Below are 24,590 nucleotides of genomic sequence, written 5' to 3'. Positions count from 1 at the left end.
AAAAGGGGAAAGCTCCTGTGAACTTAATCACCCGGTCAAACCAGGATCAGAATTTTGTCATAGGTCAGAGATTTGCCGTGCATACTCAGCTTGCTCATTGCGGGGGGAATTTTGAAACTGGTGCTAACTTCCTTCACCAGTCCCGGAGGCTCCCTGCACTAGGGTCGTGGGACAGTGTGATCGACTCTTCAAGTGTTTCAGGTCTTTTGCCACAAGCATGGCTATTTATGCCGTGTGTTTTAATGAGCAGATAACTTGCAATTCCAGTGTGCTCATTGCCTGAATGTTACTGTATTTTTGTTCATTAAGTCCCTCGTTGTATAATGACACTTGCTCTCTGTGAGGCACGAGCTGGCTGAGATGCGGTCTATGCATCCAGGGACTGTTTCATTCAGTCACATGGCACACGTCCCTGAGCACGGTGCCTCTGCACGCTCACAGGTGTGCATTTTCTTTCTTTCTTCTTGCTCTTTTTTTTTTTTTTTAAAGATTTATTTATTTATTTGAAAAGCAGAGTTACAGGAAGAGAGAGAGGGGAGATCTTCCATCCACTGGTTTCACTCCATGGATGGCCGCAATGGTCAGGGCTGGGCCAGGCTGAAGCCAGGAGCCCAGAGTTTTATTTTAATCTCCCACATGGGTGTCAGGGGCCCAAACACTTGGGCCATCTTCTGCCGCTTTCCCAGGCCGTTAGAGGAGAGCTGGATTGGAAGTGGAGCAACCAAAACACAAACCAGCGCCCATATGGGATGCCAGGGCCACAGGTGGCAGTTTTATCCACAACACCACACCACTGGCCCCAGATGTTGGTTTTCTAAATGTGCCCAAGCTGCTGCCCGCAGATCTAATGTAAACCCAGCCTCTTGCTCAAAGTTCAGCTACTTTTGGCATCATTTGAAGCTTCTTTCAACATCTGTATAAATATGTGTGTGTGTGTGTGTGTATATATATATAGACTCACACATATATATACATACATATATATTTTATGTGTGTATACACACACACACACACACACATATATATATATATATAGAGAGAGAGAGAGAGATGCAGAGGCAGAGAGGGAGAGGGAGAGAGAGGAGTCTTCCATCCACCGGCCCATTCCCCAGATGGCCACAACGGCCAAAGCTATGCTGATCCAAAGCCAGGAGCCAGGAGTATGTTCAGAGGCCCAACGACTTGGACCATCCTCTGCTGCTTTCCCAGGCCACAGCAGGGAGCTGGATCAGAAGTGGAGCAGCAGGGACTTAAACCGGTACCAATATGGGATGCACTGCAGGCGGCAGCTCTATCCACTATGCCATAGTGCCCATAATCTGTATATTAAATGCCCTTTAGGGACCGGCACTGTGCTATAGTGGGTAAAGCTGCCACCTGCAGTACCGGCATCCCATATGGGCACCAGTTCAAGTCCCTGATGCTCCACTTTCAGTCCAGCTCTCTGCTATGGCCTGGGAAAGCAGTACAAGATGGCCCAGGTGCTTGGGCCCCTGCATCTTGTGGGAGACCCAGAAGAAGCTCCTGGCTCCTGGCTTCAGATTGGCTCAGCTTTGACCATTGTGACCATCTGGGGAGTGAACCAGCAGATGGAAGCTTTCTCTATATCTCTGCCTCTGCCTCTCTCTCTCTGTAGCTCTTCCTTTCAACTAAATAAATATATCTTAAAAAAGAAAAAACCCTTTAGTTCCCTGTGGAGCTATTACTGTGATAATATGAATGAATCTTTTGTGACCTCCCAGTTCGAGGATTTGGGTGAGCCTCGTACTCTTGTTCATTTTCGGAGAAATTCTAAATGAAGACTGACAAGTGGACTCTCTTCAGTGAAAGAGCTCTTTAAACTATGATTTTTAAATTAAATAAAGTAAAAATAAAATAAGAGGAACCACTTGGAAAGATGATACACAGTTTTAAAGTTGTAGGTTATGGGTGTAGGCATTTTATTTTGAGGCGAATGGGTCTTCAGAGGCAGAGTCTGAGTCTGTGAGTTTTATGCCCCATCTGTGCTGGACTGTTTTTCTCCTCATTTTTATGTGAGGCAATTTTTTTTTCCTGATCTCTGGAAGTGTGGGTGTTCTGAGCACAGACCCTGGGCTGTGAGAGCTGCCTTTGTCTTCCTGGCACGGTCAGAGCCCTGCGGGAAGCGCGCTGGTGAGAGCCACTCTGCTTTTTCTCTCCGAGTGCCCTGGCAGCCCCTTGCCCACTCTTGCACTGACCCGGGACTCAGCCAGGTCACTTTGCATGTACCTGGCCCTGCTGCTGCAGGACAGCTGTCTCTGGTGTCGCTGCCATGACTGGAGATGATTGCACCTGCCTGTGTGTGTGCACGGAATATGGGGAAACTGGAGATGCTCAAATATCTGAAACTTGGGGTTTTTCATGTAATTTTTTTCCATGTCTGAAGTTGTAAAGTTTGCAAATGGCCTAAAACACTACCAATTTCAAATTTATCTTCTTTCTTCTAGTTTGGTGAATATAATCAATAATTCAGAATAACGAATCAGCAGGAAATGGCTAATTCTGAAAATGATTTTTTCCATGTTTAGGCATAGGGGTTATGATTGGCAGGGTGTGTGGAAGGGGAAAGGTAAACAGATATTGAATACTCTTGTGATGTCAGATGATTGCAGAGTCCTGCGTAGCCAATTATGCAGAGCATTTAAATTGACATGTTAATGATTATCCTTTTCTCAGTCTTCTTGCTTATGAAGAGCTGTAAGAGCTGGAGAGATTTCTCTGCATCTTTTACCATAAGCACCATAACATATGAGAGCGTAAAGAAGACTGGAAAAGTAATGGTTAATGGCATGCAGCTCCCCGCCTTCCTTTCCTTCTGAGTTTTCCATCCATCCGCTTTCTTTGTTTTTCTTTCCCATCTGCCATCTTCGTTGGGGCTTGGGTGAGCAATTTCTTTCTCGCAGTAGAGGGAAGGTGAAAGCGTCTGCACTTGGTAAGGGATCCAGCTTGACTGGGTGTGCTGCCTGGACTCAGACGCGGCGAGGCAGGACTCGGGGTCAGCTGTTTCCTTTCCGCGGGGCCTGGGCGGCAGTGTCTGAACGGGGCAGGGGCCAGAGGTGCAGCAGGTGATTCGGAGGAGTGTGGTCAGTGCTGGCGTTGCCGTCAGAGAATTTAGAGTCTCTGAGAGGAGATATTGAGACTCAGCAACCAGGTGGCAGGCGCTGCCTTCAACCCCTCCATTAGTGGCTCTGCCGTCCTAGCTTCCTGTTGGACACAAGTCCTGAAAAATTCATAACTTCTCTCAGACTCGAGATTCCTAAGTCTGAAGTAGGGAAATTGGCAGCTAGAATGTTAGGGAAGCTTCTGTTCCATTTCATTTCTGTTTTTTCCTCTCAGAGAGCCCTCGATCCATTTTTGGAGTGGTGTGCTTGCTGAGCGCTGTTTGCTGTTCCCCAGTTGTCCCCATTAGAGCACCTGTGTTTGTACTGAGTCAGATGTTTAGGGTGTGAAGTAGGTGTTGTGCCCGAGGCAGGCAAGCGGGGGGAAGCAGGCCGTTTAGCTGGTTTTTGTCGAAGTGCAAACATGTTGAAATGCTGTAGCCATCTGGATCCTCAGACAAACCGCTCGGTCAGCTGATGGGATTTCCAGGAGGAACAGAAAGAAGCCCCTAAACTTTTGTGTGGAGCAGGCAGGTACCAGCCTCCCCACTATGTCACCCCTAAGTTTTTCACATCTTGTACAGTATTTCTCTGCCCTCGGGGTGCCCATCGCTGCCACCCCTGCCCCCTTTTTCATCCTCCTTCCCAAGATGATTGCTTTCACTTCTTTAGCGCTTCGGACTGAGTGGTTTGCACTCTTACATGTGGGTCCTGCAACTTCATCCAGTGAGTTCCCAAGTGACTTTTATGATAGTGTGATTGACAGGAATAGAATCAAATTGAAATCTGGCATGAAAATGGTAGAGAGCAATTCTGTCGACTTTTTTTTTTTTTTTTTTTTTTTTGCTTTTGAAAGAGAAGGTTGTTGTGGCTTCTAGCTCTTGGTCAGACAGGCAGCCCATGGATGTCCAAGGCGGGGAGCTCAGGTGGTGGAGTTGACTGGACTCCGTCCTCAGAGCAGCATTTGCTTTCTCGTGGGAGGAGAGGAGCGAGGCAGAGAGTGGCCAGGGTGGAGGCCTCTCCTCCATCACGGCCCTGTATAAACTGTCACGGTGGAAGTCATTCTAAACCCAGCCAATCAGACCAGCCGCCGGGCTCCAGCTTGGCTTCCTCTCCATTGCCTTTTCTTCACTGGACTCCGAGTGTGTCCTCGGGAATCCGCCAGCTGCAAAGCCTGTGCATCCTTCCTCTCCCTGGACCCAGTCAGAAACGAGTGCCTTTAGGTGCTGTTCTCTGCCTCCGAGGATGCGACGCGGGCCCAGGCCCACCCAGCTATCATTGCTTCCTGTGCTTTAAGTCCCGCTGTTGGGGCATTTTGTGTGTGGCCGTGCTGCGGATTCTCATGTTCTGAACCTTTAAAGGCCTGGCACACCTAGGCCCTGGAGATGCCCCTGTGTGTTTCTCAGGTCATGCTGAGTCCTTGGGACTGTGCCTTGCTTTTTGCCCAGAAAGGGGCTCTGTCTCTACTTCTCACACAGGAAAAAGTCTAATTTGCAGCTGCCTAGGAATTAAGCTGGAGAGCATTTGCAGAGCTGCTTCCATTGTGCTGAGAAGGGAGCTTCCCATCACAGGCAAAGGTGTTTGTGTTTCCTGGTTCCCGTGGGTGGTTCAGGAGAGAGAATGGCTTCCACAAGTGACAGGTTTATACACGTCACCATCACTTCATGTTTTTGCTTTTGTTCCTTATTTCTAAAACCATTTCCCCAGATGCTTTCCTGGGGCAGTTATGCTTTCTTTACCTCATATGTATCTCTTGGTTTTTTCCCTCTTTGTCGTCTTTTTGTGGGTGTGTCTTATCTTTTGGTGGTTTGGTTTTCCTTTCCATCTTTATTTTCCGAACCTGTCTCCTGGTTCCTCGTTCCCTGCATGCCACTAACTATTTTCATTAGATATTAATTGATTTGTGAATTCAGGCTGAATTGCATCATCAGCAGATGGCGGATCCAGACCTGTTGGAAGAGTCCTCATCACTCTTGGAGCCAAGCGAGATGGGACGAGGCACGCCTCTGAGACTTGGGTAAGGATGGCATCCATCTGCCCACTTTTGGGGGTCATGTTCACCTTTGCTATTTCAAAGAGCAGTGGGGCTGGGGGCTCACTCTCTCCTGAACCTGTTGAGAGCTGTTGCTCCGTCTGTGTACTCTGCTCCTAAACTGTCTGTCAGCCTTCTGATGGGTCCGGGAGAGAGGTCAGGAATAAGGCGTTGGCAGCTCTTTTGACATAACAACACATCACCTCGTCTGTGTAGTCTTCGCCCCTTTCTGCTCACCTTCTGTTTGTCTTAAAATCAACCCTCCATCGACACCGGGCAGAGTTCCCAACTGGCTCTCCTCCCCGCAGCTTCGTGGCTGGTGTGATTAACCGGGAGCGCATCCCGACGTTCGAGCGCATGCTGTGGCGGGTGTGCCGGGGCAACGTGTTCCTGCGCCAGGCCGAGATCGAGAGCCCCCTGGAGGACCCTGTGACTGTAAGACAAGGAGGTTGCCCCCTGTGGAGTGGGCCTCGCAGAGGGAGCCCTGAGCAGGAGCACGGCCGAGTGCCTCCCGAGTCAGACCCTTCCGCAGAGGGGCCCTTGCCTTTATCCCCGCTTTGAGCTTGGGACTTGGCCTTGCCTTTCCTCTAACTCAATGCCCATCATGTTTACCGACACCGTATACGTGTTTACCCACATCTTATACGTGGCAAACACTTCCCAGGCTCATCCCATGTGGTTATTCTTTTCCTTGGAAATGTGTTTTTCCCACTTATTTTATGCTATTACTTTGTGCATTTTCTGCTACTGATCTGGGACTAAAGAAGATATGCCTTTTATGAAAATTAAAATAAGATACGTGGTTTCAAAGTTGGCAATATCCAGTTCTCAAAACTGTAATTTTTTTATAAGCTAGTAAAATCCTGATACTTGTTAAGGGTTTGTTTCTGGTCTTCGTTGGGAGAATTGAAACTGAGTTTAAGAATAGATATCGTGTGAGATAGGAGAGTCCTCCCACCCAGTGCTTTGGCAAGTGGGAGCAGCTTAGCTGGCTGGCATTTGACTTATTGGGACAAGAGTTTATAACCTGAATGCTTCTACACGAGTATGGTGAGTCCTGATTTCAGGGGTTACAAAGCAAGATTGTGTACTGCAAACACTTTACTTGTCTTTGTTTTTTCCATCTTTAGAAACCTGGAGTTGGTTTTTCTGTTCTAGTTTATGTTGTGGATTTCTTACATTTGTAGTCTTTGCTCTACCTAAGAAGAGAGATTGAGCTGTGAGACATCTCAGGGTGGGTCCTGCAGTTCTGGCTTTTATCTTCTGCAGGCCGAGGGGTGCGTGGCTGTCAGGGATGTGAGCTCCCTTCCTAGGGGCGTGGTTATACAGTCTGACCAAGGCTGTCAGGTTATGGAAAACGCTGTCATCTGCTGTCACACCTGATGTTGAGTTGTTCTTGGGAACGAGCAGGCAGACTTCCTCTTGGCAACAGAAAGATTTTTATCAACAAATGCAGGAAAGGGGCCTTGATGCCTGTCGCAGAGCAGCTGCACGGAGAATGGGCCCTCGTTTAGCCCGGGCAGTGGAGGGATGTCAGATTCCACTAGCCTAATTTCCTTCCCTCCCCATCTTTTATCCTTCTGAAGTTTTGTTTGTATTCTTATTATAAAAATCAGCCAGTGCCCTGTACAGATAGGAGAAAATACAGGCACCAGAGACAGCCCTGGTTAATATCCCACGGGCCTTATTTTTCCTGACCCCGCCTTCTAGTGCTTGCATCATGCCTCTGAGTCCCGGGTCCCCAGTAGGAATGGCTTCCTTCTTTTCCCTCTCTGCTATGGTTTTGTCGTTTGGAGAATGTAAGGTTTGAAGCTGAATTGAGACCTAAGACTCAGTAATGGTAAGAAGAACATCATCTTAGCTTATCTGCCAAGGCCCCGCACAGGTCTAAAACAAATACAGAAAGATTTATGTAAATTAGAGGTTATCAGCTAGAGATTCTTCCAGTGATGCTTCGGGAGTGGAGAAGGGCAGTTGTTGAAGTACAGGATTGCCGAATCCTTAAAGGAGTCCCCTTGTTCCTGTATCACCCAGAAAGTAACTTGAGTTTTCTTCTGGATTTGGAAGCCTGAACTCTTCTTGGTTTTTGATTCTGGGGCCTAGGGCGACTACGTGCACAAGTCTGTGTTTATCATTTTCTTCCAAGGCGATCAGCTGAAAAACAGAGTCAAGAAAATCTGCGAAGGGTAAGAGACACATGTGCCTCCACTCGAGAGCAGCCTGGCTGCCCGCTGCTGAGCCTTGGGACTCAGGCTAGCGAAGCAGAATCCTGTCCGTTTATCTCACTGTAGAGAGTATGCCCTGTGGTCACATTAGGGTTTGTAAAAACAACTAGAAGTAGCCTAGGTTCATTTTGTAAAAGTACTGTTGAAACCATAGTTCCCTTTCCCTGGGAAAAAGTAACCAGGACTCTTGGATTCCACCCACTGTGTTATTCTGGGACAGTGGTGTGCACACCCAGTCTCCGGGACCATCGGCACCAAGTCCTTCCAGTTTTTGAATTTTTGCCTTATGGACAGGACTTTTCCCATGCCATTTTTCTCTGATAATTTACAGTGTATTTTGACTTTCATTTTTTCTAGTCTCAAGGGAATTTCATAGCCACAGAGAATGTCAAGATAGTTTGAATGTTACTGCTCCGTCTGCAGACTACTGCATATAAACAGTGTTGGGTAATACCCAAGCCTGATCTGATCCCATGTGGTCCTTCTAGGCTGTTGGGATTACTGTCTGAGACTGTTTGACGTAGCTTTGCCCTTCCTAAGGCCGGGTCTGTGCATTCCAGGTTTCGAGCCTCGCTCTATCCCTGTCCGGAGACCCCGCAGGAGAGGAAGGAAATGGCTTCCGGAGTGAACACCAGGATCGACGATCTCCAAATGGTACACAGGGCTGGGGGGGAGCTGCCTTTGTGAAATACTACAGCGTAAGCCGGTTCTCCTTCCTTCACACCCGGACAGTTTATCAGGCACCTGGAGCAGCCCAGGATACCAAAAAAAGAAATGCCTGTGGGTAACGTGTCCCTCTGGGAGCTGTAGAACCTCTCAGGGAACGACTGCTAAAAATAGCATTGTTCATCCTCCAACAAGCAGGAAGCTGTGCATCTGGAATCACTGTCATTTGGAGTATCCAGTCCCCACATTGCCGTGTGCCTCCAGAGTCTTGAGTGTTGTGTTGCTGTTGTTCTCTTTTCTTAAGATTTATTTACTTTGGGGCTGGTGCTGTGGCATAGCAAGTTAAGCTACCACCTGCAATGCCAACATGCCATATGGGCGCTCCACTTCTGATCCAACTCCTTGCTAATGGCCTGGGAAAGCAGTGGAGGATGGCCCAAGGGCTTGGGTCTCTGCACCCATGTGGGAGACCTGGAAGAAGCCTATGGCTCCTGGCTTAACCTGGCACGGCCCTGATCACTGTGGCCAGTTAGGGAGTGAACAAGCAGATGGAAGCTCCCCCTCTTTGTCTCTACCTCTCTCTATAACTCCACCTTTCAAATAAAATAAATCTTTGGGGCCAGTGCTGTGGCTCAGTGGGTTTAAATCCCTGGCCTGAAGCACTGGCATCTCATATGGGTGCCAGTTCTGGTACCGGCTGCTCCTCTTCTGATCCAGCTCTCTGCTATGGCCTGGGATAGCAGTGGAAGATGGCCCAAATTCTTGGGCCCCTGCACCCACGTGGGAGACCTGGAGGAAGCTCCTGGCTCCTGGCTTCAGGTTGGCGCAGCTCTGGCCATTGTGGCCATCTGGGGAGTGAACCAACAGATGGAAGACCTCTTTCTCTCTCTCTCTCTCTCTCTCTCTCTCTCTCTCTCTCCTTCTCTCTCTGCCTCTCCTCTCTCTATGTAATTCTGACTTTCAAATAAATAAAATAAATCTTTAAAAAAATCTTTAAAACAAGATTTATTATTTATTTGAAAAGCTGTTACACACACACACACACACGTATGTATGAACACTATGTGGCGAGAAAGAGAGATCTTCTATCCACTGGTTCAGTCCCCCATGGCCGCAACGAACTGGGCTGGGCCAAGCCAAAGCAGGGAGCCAGAACTCCATCCAGATCTCCCACGTGGGTGCAGGGGCCCAAGCACTTGGGCCACATGGCACATTAGCAGAGAACTGGATCAGAAGTACAGCAGTCAGGACTTGAAATGGAGCTCATATGGGATGCCAGCATTGCCAGTGTCAATTTAACCTGCTGTACCAAAATGCTAGCCCCTGAAATGTTTTTTATAATTAAATATTACATATGATTAGTTAAGGGGAAAAAATCAAATAATAAAGGAGTACATGTAAAGTTTCTTAGTATAGTTATGACATATATACTATATATGTAAACCATAGTATATATATTGTGCATATAAACTTTATTTAAAAATATATAACTACACACCCTGGTTGTCATACAGTTCCAAGGGAGGAGTCATGATTGATGTATAGAGGGTGGCCAGCAGACTTTGTTCCTACTTATTTACTTATTAAAATATTAATTTATTTATTTGAAAGGCACAGCTAAAGAGAGGGAGAGACAGAGTTCTCTGGCCAGGACTGGGCTAGGTCAAAACCAGGAACTTGTAACTCCATCTGGGCCTCCCACATGGGTGACCTACATGGGGCTCAAGCTCTTGGGCCATAATCTGCTGCTTTCCCAGGTGTATTAGCAGGGAGCTGGATCAGAAGTAGAGTAGCTGGAACTCAAACTGTTGCTCATTTGGGATGTGGTGTCACAGCAGCAGCTTAGCCCACTCTGCTACTATCCAGCCCCCTGTTCCCTTTTTGAGAATGAATGTGGGGGGTTGGGGAGGGGGTGGCGCCAACACTGTGGCGCAGTGGGTTAAGCCACCGTATTGCAGTGCTGGCATCCCATCTGCCTCTGATACAGCTGGAGAGGCAGCAGAGGATGGCCCAAATGTTTAGGCCCCTGCACCCACATGTGAGACTTGGAAGAAGCTTCTGGCTCCTGACTTCAGCATGGCCCAGCTCCAGCCATTTGGCCATTTGGGAAGTGAACCAGTGGATGGAAAAATCTGTCTCTCCTCTCTCTGACTCTGGCTTTCAAATTAATTAATTAATTAATTAATTAAAAAAAAAAAGAATGAAAGTTGAGACCAGCACTGTGGCACAGTGGGTTAAACTGCTACCTGCAGTGCTGGCTTCCCATATGGCTACTGGTTCGAGTCTCAGCTGCACTGCTTACAGTCTAGCTCCCTGCTAATACACCTGGGAAAGCAGTGGAAGATGGCCCAAGTCCTTGGGCCCCTGCACCCATGTGAAAGACCCGATTAAGGCTCCTGGCTTTAGGCTGGCCCATCTGGGGAGTGAACCAGTAGATGGAAGATGTCTCTATTTCTCTGCCTCCTTGTCTCTGTCTGTCTGTCCGTCTCTCTCTCTCTCTCTCTCTGTAACTGCCTTTCAAGTAACTGAATAAATCTTTAAAAAAAAAAAAAAAAAGAATGTGATGACTGTCCCTGGAAGCATTTATAAATAGATTTCATCCCAAAGAGTTCCTTCCAGCAGTGGCTGGAGGCTGTCTGGAGATTTCGTCTCCCTTTCTCATCTTTCCCACTCAGCTCAGCTCCTTTCAGGTGCGCTTACCTGTTTGGAGGGGAGAGCGGGTTCTGGAGCTGCTAGTGGCTGGCAGACAGGCCGTTAGCACATTGTGCATTCCAGGGCTGTATTACCTCTGTCCAAGATTTTGGGTAGATTTTTTTAAAGTGTGTGCAGAAGTCAATATAAATGACTAAATTGTGATTTTTCACAAATCCAGCTGGGATGGGCATTTGGGCCTAGTAGTTAAAATGCCAGTTTGGATGCCTGCGTCCTATGTTGGAATACGTGAGCTCAACTCTTAGCACTGGCTGCTGACTCCAGCTGCCTGCTAATGCAGACCCTGGGAGGCAGCAGTGGGGACTCACGTAGTTGGGTTCCTGCTGCCCTTGCAGAAGGGCTGGGTTGGGTTGCTGGCTCCGAGCGAGCCCCTCTGGCTGCTGCGGGCATTCAGTGCGGGCCAGCGGCCAGGAGTGCATGCTCTCGCTCTCGCTCCTGCTGTGCTTGCTCATTTCTCTCTCTCTCCTCTCCCTCTCTCCACCTTTCAAATAATAAAAATCCAGCTGTAGGAACTGACACTTTAAGAAGAGATAGAGTACCAAGGAGTAGGGTAGGGAAGTAGAAAAGCAAAGAGAATATTTCTTAAAGATTTTATTTGTTTACTTGAAAATCAGAGTTACAGAGAGGCAGAGGCAAAGAGAGAGAGAGAGAGGTCTTCCATCCGCTGGTTCATTCCCCAGGTGGCTGTAATGGCCAGAGCTGTGCCGATGCGAAGCCAGGAGCTTCTTCCAGGTCTCCCACGTGAGAACAGGGGCCCAAGGATTTGGGCCATCTTCTGCTGCTTTCCCAGGCCATAGCAGAGAGCTGGGTTGGAAGTGGAGCAGCTGGGACTCAAACCGGCGCCCATATGAGATGCCGGCACTGCAGGCCACGGCTTTACCTACTGCACCACAGCGCAGGCCCCCAGAATATTATTGTAAGCTTATTTGGCATCCCTTCCAGAAGTTGTAGTGGTGATTGTGAAGGAGCCAGCCTCGAGTGACGTAAGAGCTTCCCAGCAGGTCACGAGTGGGTTTTCTTTAAACCTTATTCCACCCAACGGTTTCTCAGAGGAAGGTGCTGCTTTGTTCTGAACTAACTTGAAAAACCTCTCATGATGGGACTTGGGCTAATTAACATGGTTGGTGTGTAGCTTACCCCTCTTCAGAGAAATAGATTTTCCGTAGGAATGTGAGTGGTGAGTTATTTGGCTAATCCTTTCCCGTTGGGAGCAGTGATCAGCCTCTGTAGCTGTTAAACACTTGGTCCTGAGCAAGGCAGTAGAATGTGAAATATCCTGCTCCTTCCCCTAATCCTGGTCCTGGCAGTGGCTCCTCAGGGCAGCCTGCCCCAGTTTTTCCCAAGATCCACACTGGACCTTTCTCCTGCAAGAAGCCGGGCAGGAGGGTGGAGGCTCACCTGCCCCTGACAGGGCCGCGCCATGTGGAGTGCAAAGTCCTGCTGGATCCTGAGCGCCCCTGCTCCCGCAGCGTCTCGCAGCTCGTGGTCCCAGCACAGCTCCGCGCCCTGAGGCTGGCTCTTGTGCAGCTTCTCTGAGTGTGCATTTGTTCACTGGTCAGCTCCTGGGCCTGAGCTCTTGGTGACTCAAGTTACAGCCAGGGACCTACATGTGATGCCTTGGGTTGGTGTTAAGCTTGACTATAAGGAAAAAAGTGAAAACCATTTTCTTAGACTTCTGCTCAATATGAAGCTAAATGGAAATGAATGTTAATAACTAGAACTCATATTTTTTATAATTTTGTAAATTAAAAATATAGATGTATATCTCCATAGTAGGAAAAGACAGTTCCATAGCAACCCTTTCTGGAAAGAACGGCCCTTCCCCCATTTGCATCTGTAAGAGTGGTGTTGGAAGGACCCTTCCCTTGTTCCTTCTCTCTGAAAGGTGCTGAATCAGACGGAGGATCACCGCCAGAGGGTCCTGCAGGCCGCGGCTAAGAACATCCGGGTCTGGTTCATCAAGGTGCGGAAGATGAAGGCCATCTACCACACCCTGAACCTGTGCAACATAGACGTGACCCAGAAGTGCCTGATTGCGGAGGTGTGGTGCCCCGTCACCGACCTCGACTCCATCCAGTTTGCACTCAGAAGGGGCACGGTGAGTCCCCAAAGCCAGCAGCGCGGCTGTGGCCAGGAAGAGAGGTTCTCATGTCCGTGTCGCTTGGACGGCGGCGTTTTTGCTTGCAGAGCTCTTTAGTGTGTTCACTTCGGAGCCTGACGTCTTGTACATAGCCTGGGGTCCGAGCCTTATTCTGCACATGTGGAAGCTGCCCTTCAGAGAGAGCAAATGATTTGGTCACAGGCCATGAGCCTTCTGGGTAGCTCATGACCTGAGCGTCAATTTCCTGGCTCACCCTTTATTTGCTTGTGTGTAGTAGTTGGTTAGAGCCACTGCTCTGGCCAAGACCCTGCTCTATGGGCCTGGAGGGGCACAGCGTGTCAGAAAACACTCCATGAGCCTCCTATGGATTACTGAGAAAGGACGACGTGCAGACGTCCACGAGGGGCTTTGCTCAGAGTGACACCTACGTGGAAAGTGGAGGTAGAGCTTTCCAACTGCGGTGACTGGGCAACGCTTCAAGAAACAGGGGCATTTGATGAGGACTTTGAAGAATGGGTAAGATGTTGCTTTGCAATAATGAGAAGAAAACAATGTGGACAAAAGCAGGAAGTACAGTGCAACAGCGTATAATTGAACAAGAACAGGAACTGGAGCAGGTTAGCTAAAAGAACAAGTGATGGACCGGCATCAGACAGATTGGAACCTGATTGTGAAGGTCACCAAGCAGGTTAGAGAGTTTAGATTTTATCCTGGAGGGAACAGAGAAAGGACATGATTAAAGTGGTTTTAAAAGAATAATCTGCCACTAGCATCTAGAGGAGAGAAGAGCAGGTGGGGGCCCATCAGAAGGTTATCAGAGACAGAACCGTGAGTAATATGGACCTCAGGATAGGTCTTGACTCTGGGGAAAGAAAATAATTATGTGTGGATGGGACATTCTGCAGGGAAGATCAGTAGGTAGACTTTGTTCCTAGCCAGGTACAGGAAAAGCACAAAGAAAACAGATTAGAACAGTTAATGAGCATCAGAGTGACCCGGAGAGAGAGGGTTCAGCAAGAGAGCCTGACTTCTAGGGAAGAGCCGGGAGTTCAGTTGTAGTCATAATGAGGTGCTGGGCAGAAACCGCCGCGGGACAGAACTGAAGGAATGAGAACTGGGAGAGGAGAAGGGAGTGAGACGGCCAAGAGCAAGGGCATAGAAAATAAGGAAGTTTCTTGGGGGCCTGTGGTACTGCAGGAGGGCAGGGGAGACGGCAGGAGTGGTTGCTGGGCGAAAGGGGTGCCTGAGGTATGCAGATGGTGTCACCGAAGAGAGAACTGCAGTGCCGCCACTCGCTCTTGGGAGGGCAGACCTCCAGGGTGGTGAGCCTGCTCGCAGCCACCCTGCGCCGATCTGCGGGTGACGAGCAGGGGCTGCTTCCTCTGAGGGGGGGAGAGAAGGACAGTATTCACAAACCAGATGTGGAGGAGGGCTCATGGCTCTGGCTACACATTTTGGAGTTAAATTTCTTTCTCGGTAAGCATATACTTCCCCAGATTTAATTGAAGTCTTCCATTGTAAATTTTATATCTCACCCCAGTCTCTCCTAAGAATGGAGAAAATAACCTATAATTCTGGTTTTTTTCCCACTAGCTTAAGATATAGATATGTGTGTTTTGTGTATACAGTCTGATGAATTTTGATAAGTAGACTCACCTGGGTGGCCAGCACCAGAAGTAGGACAGCCTGATTCTGATATCTGTGCTGATGTCCCCAGGAACACAGTGGCTCCACCGTGCCCTCCATTCTGAACCGGATGCAGACAAACCAGACTCCCCCAACCTATAACAAAACCAACAAGTTCACTTACGGCTTTCAGAACCTGGTCGATGCTTATGGAATTGGAACTTACCGAGAGATAAATCCAGGTAAAACAGCTTGAATCCTTTTCCCCTAGAGATTCTTATGTGTATCTTTGCTGTAATTCCTCAGTTTAAATACTTTTGAACAACTGGCCTAAAACTGAAGGTCTTGTCACGGCCTCAGCTCTGTAGGATCCCTGGGAAGCGTGCGTGGATAGGAAGCAGGTGTCGCATGCTCTTGAGGTGAGCTTCTGCACATGCTGTGTTTTCCTCAGGCCCCTCTCACACACACAGGCTAATTTCTAACTTCCTACCTAACATTTTAAGAAAAATGTTTTTTTCCAAGGGACCTGGTATTTAAAAATGACTTCTTTTGGCTTCCCTGTTCCAAGGTGGAAAACGGAGAAAAGACAATTATTGACTGTTTTAGGACCAAGGCATATCCGTCCCCTGTTTGGAGAGTTGATTATTAAATCACAAGTCAGGCTTTGATTCCAGCTGGCAGCTTGTGCACAGCCTGCCTTAATCCAGTTGTAGGCTCCCCTTCTACTTGCTGATCAGCCCAGAAGTGGTTACTGTGGCTGGTGTTGTAGCACAGCTGGTGAAGCTGCCACCGTATCAGAGCTCCGATTCCAGTCCAGGCTGCTGTGCTTCCAATCTGCTCCCTGCTAATGCACCTGGGAAAGCAGTGAATGATGGCCCAAGTACTTGGGCCCCTGCCACCCATGTGGGAGACCTGGATGGAATTCCAAGCTCCTGGCCTCAGCCTGGACCAGTCCTGGCCATTACAGCCATTTGGGGAGTGAACCATTGGATGGGACATCTCTCTGTACCCCTCTCCCCTTCTCTTTTCTCTCTCTCCCTCTCCCCTTCTCATCTCTCTCTCCCTCTCCCCCTCTTCTCTCCCTGTCACTCTGCCTTTCAAATAAATAAGTAAATCTTAAATAAATAAATAAATAAATAATTGCTGCGCAAAGGGAGGACATCTGGCCTGCCCCAGGAGCAGCCTCCCAGGGGTTGGAAGAAGGGAACTGAAGGACAAAACAGGGCTTCACCGGGACCGCACCTTCATTTCCTGTGCTTTTCTGTGTTTAAAATGTTAGCGGGAGCTCAAAACCCGCAGCCGCTGGGTGAGGGGCGCAGATCCTGCCATGGAAGAGCTGCCCTGGAAGTCCTCTGTGTGGTGGCTGCGGACTGTGTGACCTTAGGAGTGCGGCCCCAGGGAGTTGTGGGTTTCACGCACTTTGTGATGTTCTTCCTCTGGTGTGCTTACAGCTCCATATACTATCATCACTTTCCCCTTTCTGTTTGCGGTGATGTTCGGAGACTTCGGCCATGGCATTTTGATGACCCTTTTTGCAGTGTGGATGGTGTTGAGGGAGAGCCGGCTCCTCTCCCAGAAGAACGAGAATGAGGTGATGTTTTATGTGTGAAGTTTCTCCTGCTTTCAGTCTTAAAATCGTGACCTGGAAGTCCTTAATGCGTATACTTTTATCAAAGGAGAATAGAGAATAAGTTCGATGCCGTGTGCTGTGCGAGTGAATTTCTCATTGGCATTGTATTCTGGCGTCTGCCTCGAGCTCTTTGAACCAGGGCGGGGTGCGGTAGTGTGGGAGGCAGAGGCCAGTGTGCTCTAAGTAATGTTCTTTCGCATGAGCGACAAGGGCCCATTCTCACTCCTTTTTTCTTCTGGTTCCCAGATGTTTAGCACTGTGTTCAGTGGTCGCTACATTATCCTGTTGATGGGCGTGTTCTCCATCTACACTGGCCTCATCTACAATGATTGCTTTTCCAAGTCTCTCAACATCTTTGGGTCATCCTGGAGTGTGCGACCGATGTTCACTTTATCTAACTGGACGTAAGTTGCGGACCAGGTTAATAGTGGTGAGCTCGTTGCTCTCGTTTCTTCCGGAGTGGTGGCGCATTTCAGGAGAATGCAGGGTCCCCTCTGATTTGTGCTGCGTCTTGTGCAATGCCTTGGGGGCTTGTCCAGCGAGTATCAAGGAACCAGGAATCTAAATTAGACGCATTTGTTCTTTTTGTAAATAGAAGGTGTGTTGTCTGCATGACCCGCTTGGTTGTATGTGTGTTTAATTTTTCCTTCTGTCATCTCTGTTCCCTTGTGATTCTCAGCTACTATAGCCCCTTCTGTTTTTGAAGAGACACGATAACTGTAGTCATTTCTTTTGGGGCCAGTTTCCAAACCCCAGTAGTTTCCCTCCTTTGTCCAAAACTGAACGAGACTTTCCTCCTTGCATGTAGGGAGGACACCCTTCGGGGGAACCCCGTGCTGCAGCTGAACCCGTCTGTCCCTGGGGTTTTCGGTGGACCGTACCCTTTTGGCATCGATCCGGTACGAGAACTCCTTTTCTGTATGTTAACCCCAAATATGTTCACTGTAACCCTGAAGTGAGACATCTTAAGTGAAAACAAAGATTTCTTTGGACTTTGGTTGACAGAAAAGCTTGATGTATCTGCTCACAGTGCTTCAAAGCCCTGGGAGCTTTGGTGGGGGTGGGGGAGGGAGGGTCACATGTCTTTTCCTGAACTGCTTGTTTCTGAGGTGGCTGACAGTGTCAGCTCAGGGAAGGCTGATGTTCCAGACTCCTTCCCAGTTCCTAAGTTATTTGTGCTTGTTCTTTTCTTTTTTTTTTTTTTTTTAAGATTTATTTATTTGGAAGGCAGCATGACAGAGAAGAGGAGAGATAGTGAAAGAGAGTTTGTACCTGCCAGTTCGCTCTCCAAATTCCCACAATAGCCTAGGTTGATCCAGGCTGAAGCCAGGAGCCAGGAACTCGATCCAGGTCTCACATGTGGGTGGCAGGAATCCAAATCCAGTTCACAGGCAAACACTGGAATGTGAGTGCTGATTTAGGAAATGTGAGCTGACAGCTAAGTGGAGGCAGAGCAGAGCAAACCGTGAGGAAGGTGTCCCAGGCCTCTGGTGAGGGGAGCTAAGACACTGCACTCAAACAGATGACACAGCGGCACCACAGGGACGTGACCAGCAAAGCACAGTGGGGAGCCTGCGAGATAAACGCGCCAGTTTCTTCAACAGATATCTCGTAAGGAGCATACAAGGCGAGCTGAAAGGAGGCTATAGATTAGAGCCTGAGAACTGTGTCAGCACAGTGCCTGGACCCCCTCTGCTTTGGTACATCAGTGTCTTTACAAACCTGGGGGGATGGGCATCATGGCACAACAGGTTAAGCCGCCTCTTAGGACACCTGCATTTCATATGGTAGCTCTTGGGGTCAAGTCCCACCTCCACTTCCAATCTAGCTCCCTGCTAATGCTCTGGGGACAGACCAGGCGATGGCCCAACTACCTGGGCCCTGCCACCTAGGTCAGACACTAGGATAGAGTTCCAGGCTCCTGGCTTTGGCTTCGCCCAGCTGTGGCTATTGTGGCCATTTGGTGAGTGAACCAGTGAATGGAAGATCGATCAGTCGATTGATTGATTGATCTAGCTATCTAACTCTCAGGTTCTGCTTTCTTTGTTGCTCTTTCAAATAAACAAATCTTTAATAAAAGAATAATTGTTAATGCTTTTGAATATGATGTTAGTAATAATGGTCAGTCATTTTTTTAAAAATGAGTGCTTACCTTTTATAGATCCATGCTGAAATATTTGCAGATAAAATGACATGGTATCTGAATTTTGGTTCAAAATAATATGGAGGTAGGGGTGGGTATGATGAAACACGATGGCAGGAGTCGGTAAGTTGAGAATGATTGTTGAAGCTGGGTGATTGACACATGGGAGTTTGTTAAACGGTTCTGTCTATTGAAGTACATGTTTAGAATTTTCCGTAACATAAGACAACTTTTTAAACCAATGTATCTTTCCCTTTGAGAATTCTTTGTAATACCTCTGTATTCTTGGGTTGTGACAGATTTGGAACATTGCTACCAACAAACTGACCTTCCTCAACTCCTTTAAGATGAAGATGTCTGTTATCCTTGGTATCATCCATATGCTGTTTGGAGTCAGCCTGAGCCTTTTCAACCACATGTGAGTTGCTGTTTCCATCCTAAGCATATGCAGAGCTTAGTGAGTGCTTTTGCCTGAAGAAAAATAACAGCCCCTCTGGGGAGGGGTTGCCGGCTCAGGACACATTCTGTGTCATGGAGGTGCAGCCTTGGGCCGGCAGTTGGCCTGGTAGTAAGGTGTGAGGAGGATACCCATGTCCCATTTTGGAATGCGTGAGTTTGATACCCAGCTCCACTCCTGACTCGACTGGAGCATGTTCTCATGTGGTCTGGCCCAGCCCCAGGCCATTGAAGACATTCAGGGAGTGAACCAGTGAATGGGGGAGTTCTCTCTCGCTCTCACTCTCTCCTTCTCTTCCTCCCTCTCTTCCCCCACTCAATTTTTTTAAAAAAATTAATAACACCTTTTCTGTGTTTGATTTCCAAATACAAACTTGCGTCAACATTCTGAAATTTTACAGAAAAGTAAACTCTTAAAAAAAGCAAAACTCTTGGGGCCAGTGCTGTGATATAGCAGTTAAAACTGCTGCCTGCAGTGCTGGCATCCCATATGGGCACTGGTTCAAGTCCCACCTGCTCTACTTCTGATCTAGCTCTTGGCTGTGGCCTAGGAAAGCAGCAGAAGATGACCCAAGTCCTTGGGTCCTGCACCCATACGGGAGACCCAGAAGCTCCTGGCTCCTGGCGTCAGATTGGCCCAGCTCTGGCCGTTGCGGCCATTTGGGGAGTGAACCAGTGGATGGAAGACCTCTCTCTCTGTCTCTCCCTCTCTCTGTAACTCTGCCTCTCAAATAAATAAATAAATAAATCTTAAAAAAATAAAAGGGCAGAAACTCAGGGTTTGAATGAACTTGAGTATTAATTCCTTAACAGTTTATAGATGCAGTAAAGATTTTTGAAACAAAAATGGAATAATTTTCATCAAAATGAGTGAGTTATTTTTTTCCTTCCTTGAAGTGTAGCTGACAGAATTGTGGTCTCAGAGTGACCTGGATTTTCTAGTCTGTCTCATGGAGAGATTGGTGGGGGTGGTACCAGGGCCATTCAAGGTCCAAAGGTTTGGAAACAGCCGTAATCCTGCCCTGTCTGTGTTGCCTCCAGTGCTTCTGGCCGCTGTTTCCTAGAGTGGTGAAGGCCGACTGAGCATTAGGCAGAAAAGTCTAGGACGTACTCAGCCGCGTGCAAGAGCAGGCGCGGGTCTGTTCACCCCTAACGTTTCTTTTATCCCTCTTCCTTGTTAGCTATTTCAAGAAGCCCCTGAACATCTACTTCGGATTTATCCCTGAGATAATCTTCATGACCTCTCTGTTTGGCTACTTGGTCATCCTTATCTTCTACAAGTGGACGGCCTACGATGCACACACTTCGGAGCATGCGCCAAGCCTCCTGATCCATTTCATAAATATGTTCCTCTTTTCCTACCCGGACTCTGGCAGCTCGATGCTGTATTCTGGACAGGTGCGTCGACAGAGAGGCACACTGGGTCAAGAAACCAGCAGTTTCTCTGACCCTAAAAAAAAAAGCCTAAAAATACTGTTGTGTAGCATTTGGTTTCCATACATCCGGATCTAAATTCCAGCCATCCTCCTTAGCTTGGAAGGCTCCACTGTGCTTGCTGTGTCCAGAGAGGGTAGAATTCTCTGAGATGATCCCTGGACCCGACCTCGGCAGCTGCTGATTATTTTGAGAAACTAGACAGTGGTATTCATAGACCCGTGAGACTCTACTGTTTGGGGGACATTTGTGCTGGAGTTGGAAACTGCATATTTAAGCCATGAACTTTAAAAAATATTAACATCTATTTCGATCCACTTGAAGTACAGAGACTCAGAGGAGAGAGAGAGATCTTTCATCCACTGGTTTACTCCCCAAATGCCCCCAGCAGCCAGGGCTGAGACAGGCCGAAGCCAGGAGCTTGGAACTCCATCTGGATCCCTCACCCGGGCAACAGGGACCCAACTGCTTGTGCCATCATCTGCTGCCTTCCCAGGCACATTAGCAGGGGGCTGGGTCACAGTCAGAGCAGCCGACCTCTTGAACTGGCACTGCAGTATGGGATGTGGGTGTCCTGTGTGGTGGCTTAACCCATTGGGCCGCGTTTCTGTGATGTGATGTGCACTTCTGTGATGTGCATTTTCCTCCTCGTCACTCTGCAGAAAGGAATCCAGTGCTTCCTGGTGGTGGTTGCGCTGCTGTGTGTGCCATGGATGCTGCTGTTTAAGCCCCTGGTCCTTCGCCGTCAGTACTTGAGGAGGAAGCACTTGGTGGGTACATTTCTACCGCCGAAAGCTACCAGACTTTTTTTTTTTTTTTTTTTTTTAAGATCAAAGCAATTCCTGGGTAGATCTGGTTAATTGTGCACAAACCTGTAGCCTCTTAGAGTATGTTAGTACAACCCAGCAGGAACAATGGGCCTGCTCAGGGAGAGAAACATCTATTTGCTGCTCACACATCCGGATTCAGTTTTGAGTGGCTGGGATAAAGAAACAAGTCATAAGGTTTCGCTTTGCTTTGCTCCTGCTGTGCTCAGCAGAATCCAGAACCCAGGCCTGGGCCTGTCGGCCAAAGCCAGGCAGCAAGAGCTGCAGACAGGGGAACTCACTCATACGGTTGCCTGGCAACAGGAAGGCTGATGCTAAGACATTTTCTGTGAAAATGAGACCGTGATACTTTTCTCAACCAAAACATCTAGGGGAAAGGTTTGGTGTAAAACACGTTGGTTTTTTTTTTTAAAGCAGTATATGTCCATATGCCTACTCAGTGTGTGTAGGCACACACACACACAGTGTTAAGCATGCCTTATGTTCAGTATTGTGCATAATTTCTGGCAATCCAATAATGCTTACTTGTTACACTGCCTGGGAAAACCCGAAGGCCGCGTTGCATGCAGACTCTGGTACGCCTGTTAGGTGCTCCCTGCTGTTGGAGAGCAGCTGAGTTACGAGCCCCTCCTTCTTTCTCTGCCCATCTTCATCCTTCCATGTGCCCTCCATTCGTCGCCCCCGTCACCCCTCCCCCTTTTGTTTTCTTCTCCCTTCCTCTTTTCTTCCCTTCACTATCAGGAAGGGCAACCTGTGGAGGCCCCAGTCAGTCCAACCCCGAGCCAGCAGGGACTAGAGGCAGCAGCGGCTGCAACAGTGAGTGAATTCAATCCAACGAAGCATCACGTTTGGTTCACAGAGGGGCACGCAGTGCAGCAGCATTCTTTCTGACCACACTGAGGTCAGGGAGCGCGTGCTCACGGGACTTACATCCTTGTTACTCACTGAAACGATGATGACAGAAGACATGGCCACCTCTTAAGAGTAAATGCTTCTCTCTCTCTCTCTCTCTTTTTTTTTTTTAAGATTTATTTATTTTATTTAAAAGGCAGAGTTAGAGGGAGAGGGGGAAGAGAGAGAGAGACAGACCTTCCATCCGCTGGTTCACTCCCCGAATGGCCACGATGGCCAGGGCTGGGCCAGGCCAAAGCCAGGAGCCTGGAACTTCATCCAGGTCTCCCACATGGGTGCAAGGGCCTAACTACTTCACTTCATTCCCAGGCACGTTAGCAGGGAGCTGGGTGAGAAGTAGAGCAGCTTGGACTTGAACTGGTGCTCATAAGAGATGCCGGTATTGCAGGCAGCAGCTTAATCCACTGTTCCACAGTGCTGACCCCAAGAGTGGATTCTGGTTTCATGTTTGCTGTTGGTCTCCTAAGATCCTGTTCAGACATGTGAGTCCAGTCATATCCATGGGAGTGAAGTGGCTATGGCCTCATCCTCTAATGCAGCATGGTGGCCCTTGAGCCCATTTCCTCATGTCTGTAGCTTGTGTCCACACATTGGACGATTTCTTCTGCGACTCTTAGATGGGGTCCCCGACGCTAGAGTTCTTCCTCACAGTGACGTTGGGCCCTGGGCCCTTGGCAGCAGTGACTTACCCTCTTCAACATAAAAAGCATTCTCTCTCCCTCTTCTCGAAGACTTGGAAGCCCTCACGTCCTCAGCTGTCTCACTGAGGCCTCCGCTCTGCCGTGGGCCTCACGTGGGCCGAGAATCCCTGTGTAACCAGTCACCTGTCCTGATCTTTTCTCTTCTGAAGCTAGCTCGTGATTCAGTAACAGCACTTGAGTGTTGAGTGTTCCAGTAGTTCTCCTTAAAAGCATCTTTCAACCATGACCTTAGAATGCATTAGTCCCAGACTAGCCCACTGTTTTCTAGGTTATGAATGTGTGAGTTTTTTAAACCTCCCCAGTCCCGATTGCCCGTGCACTTGCATTTTTGAGCAGCGCACCCTCGTTTAATGAAATGGCAACCACTTCCTTCACTAACTGTCCTGACGGTTTGAAACTTGGAAAATTGCTTTGTTGTCTTTCCAGAACCCTGATATTTAGGGTCAGCAGAAATTACAATCTTGCTGCTTGAAGTGATTTCCAAGCAGGGACTTAGTCCGTCCTTCCTCACGAGAAATAAAGAACCCTCAAAGCACATACCACCACGATCAGCGTTTTTCCTGCACACTCTGCTGCTGCTCTTAACCTCTGTAAGGCGTGCTTCTGAGCAATCCTTGATACTTTGAACCCCAGCCACCTCTTCTCTGGTCAGCTGCAAGTTCAAAGCTAGCCCCCAGCCCCACCTCCCCACCCCAGCCTGGAGAGCTGCACCTTGGTAGGGTCTTATCCCACATGTTGTTCAGGCAGATGGGTTGCCAGAGAGCAGCCTGAAGGCATGGGGCTGGTGGTTCCATCTGAAGAGCCCTGGGTTCCAGACCCCGTGGGGCTGAGGGTGTGCACACTGCTCAGGTTCTGTTCCTCATCCCCTGGGTGTCTGTGAATGGCATTTCACTGTCTTGTTTTTCTCTTTTCTGCTGACGTGTGTCTCATCCCCCTTCCTGTTACTCTCATTCCCTGCGTTCTGACGAGATCCACGTTAGCGTCTGGTGTGGAGACCTAACCTGGCTGCCCCTCACTCTTATCTGCTGTGTATGTGACGTGTGAGAGTCACACTAGGAAGTGTGTTTTAAACCGCAGCATTCTTCTGCCCCTGGCTTTACTAGGCCTTTAGAAATTGAGTGTATCTTGGCGGTTGTCTCGTAGCAATAACCACTTTTTTGTGGTGGCCCAGCAGTCTATGAAATATTCTGTTGGATATGCCAAAATTATGCGATCGTTCTGTTGCTGTGGTTGACCTGTTGTTTGTTCCCGAGTCTGTGATTACGAACAGTGTGGCAGGGAACATCCTCGTCGTGTATCTTGGTCAAGTTTCACATAGATGTCCCAGCAGTGGGATGGCCAGCTCTCAGAAGGCGCACACATTATAAACCCTTACAGACTGTTCACACTGATTAGTGTTGATACTTGGGGAGATCTTTTAGAAATATGGATTTCCTGGGCCCCACGCTGGCCTCACAGTTTCTGGGGGCAGTATTGGAGACAGCTTTCGAAGTGCAGTGGTTCTCTGGCCAGCACATGAGGACCTCCGCTGGAAAAGGCAGCATTTGGGTAAACCCTGAGGTCTGAGCTGGTCCGTGGCTTGGGGTGGAAGCCATGGTAGGAGGTGTACCCCAAAATGTGAGGCTGACGCTGGGGATGCAGTGCAGGCAGCCAAGCCTGCTTGTGTGATGTGCTGCTGTTCTGAAGGCCGTCGTGAGGGGAGCGGTCCCCAGCTCCTGGTCTGCTCTCTGGAGAGAAAGGGGTGCTGGGGCAGCTGCTCTTGTCGGCAGCTGTCAGGACCTGTCAGGCTTTGTCCAGTTCTGCCTACTTTTTGTCCCCAAAGAGTCCTTTTGCCTCCATAAACTTATGTTTTTTTGCATCAAATTGACTTTACAATCCTGCTTATGAAGACTGCACCTGTGAGGCAGGAGAGCCACCCAGCAGTCAGCACCACGCCCCTTTTGAGGGGCTCCTTCACCCCAGCCTGCCGCAGGGAGGGAAAGGGCCTCCTTTTGTTTGCTTTTTCACTC

General features: G+C 48.6%; 1 protein-coding gene across 4 annotated transcripts in view; it reads left to right on the top strand.

The window, feature by feature from the left end:
• ATP6V0A1 (ATPase H+ transporting V0 subunit a1) overlaps nt 1-24,590 on the top strand; it is a 55,426-nt gene that overhangs the window by 19,272 nt on the left and 11,564 nt on the right. For 3 of the 4 annotated variants that reach the window (XM_062216808.1, XM_062216806.1, XM_062216805.1), the window contains exons 6-17: nt 5,030-5,133; nt 5,457-5,583; nt 7,252-7,334; nt 7,934-8,027; nt 12,637-12,849; nt 14,570-14,720; nt 15,930-16,069; nt 16,355-16,512; nt 16,917-17,007; nt 18,551-18,669; nt 19,889-20,105; nt 20,804-20,911. In XM_062216808.1, coding sequence (XP_062072792.1) covers nt 5,030-5,133; nt 5,457-5,583; nt 7,252-7,334; nt 7,934-8,027; nt 12,637-12,849; nt 14,570-14,720; nt 15,930-16,069; nt 16,355-16,512; nt 16,917-17,007; nt 18,551-18,669; nt 19,889-20,105; nt 20,804-20,911 — 1,605 coding nt within the window. The remainder of the gene's footprint in view (nt 1-5,029; nt 5,134-5,456; nt 5,584-7,251; nt 7,335-7,933; nt 8,028-12,636; nt 12,850-14,569; nt 14,721-15,929; nt 16,070-16,354; nt 16,513-16,916; nt 17,008-18,550; nt 18,670-19,888; nt 20,106-20,803; nt 20,912-24,590) is intronic. The other variant, XM_062216807.1, reaches the window with a different exon arrangement.

This window comes from Lepus europaeus, chromosome 18 (genome assembly GCF_033115175.1).
Source record: "Lepus europaeus isolate LE1 chromosome 18, mLepTim1.pri, whole genome shotgun sequence".
NCBI classification, from domain to species: Eukaryota; Metazoa; Chordata; class Mammalia; order Lagomorpha; family Leporidae; genus Lepus; species Lepus europaeus.
This window is presented reverse-complemented; position numbering and strand designations above follow the sequence as displayed.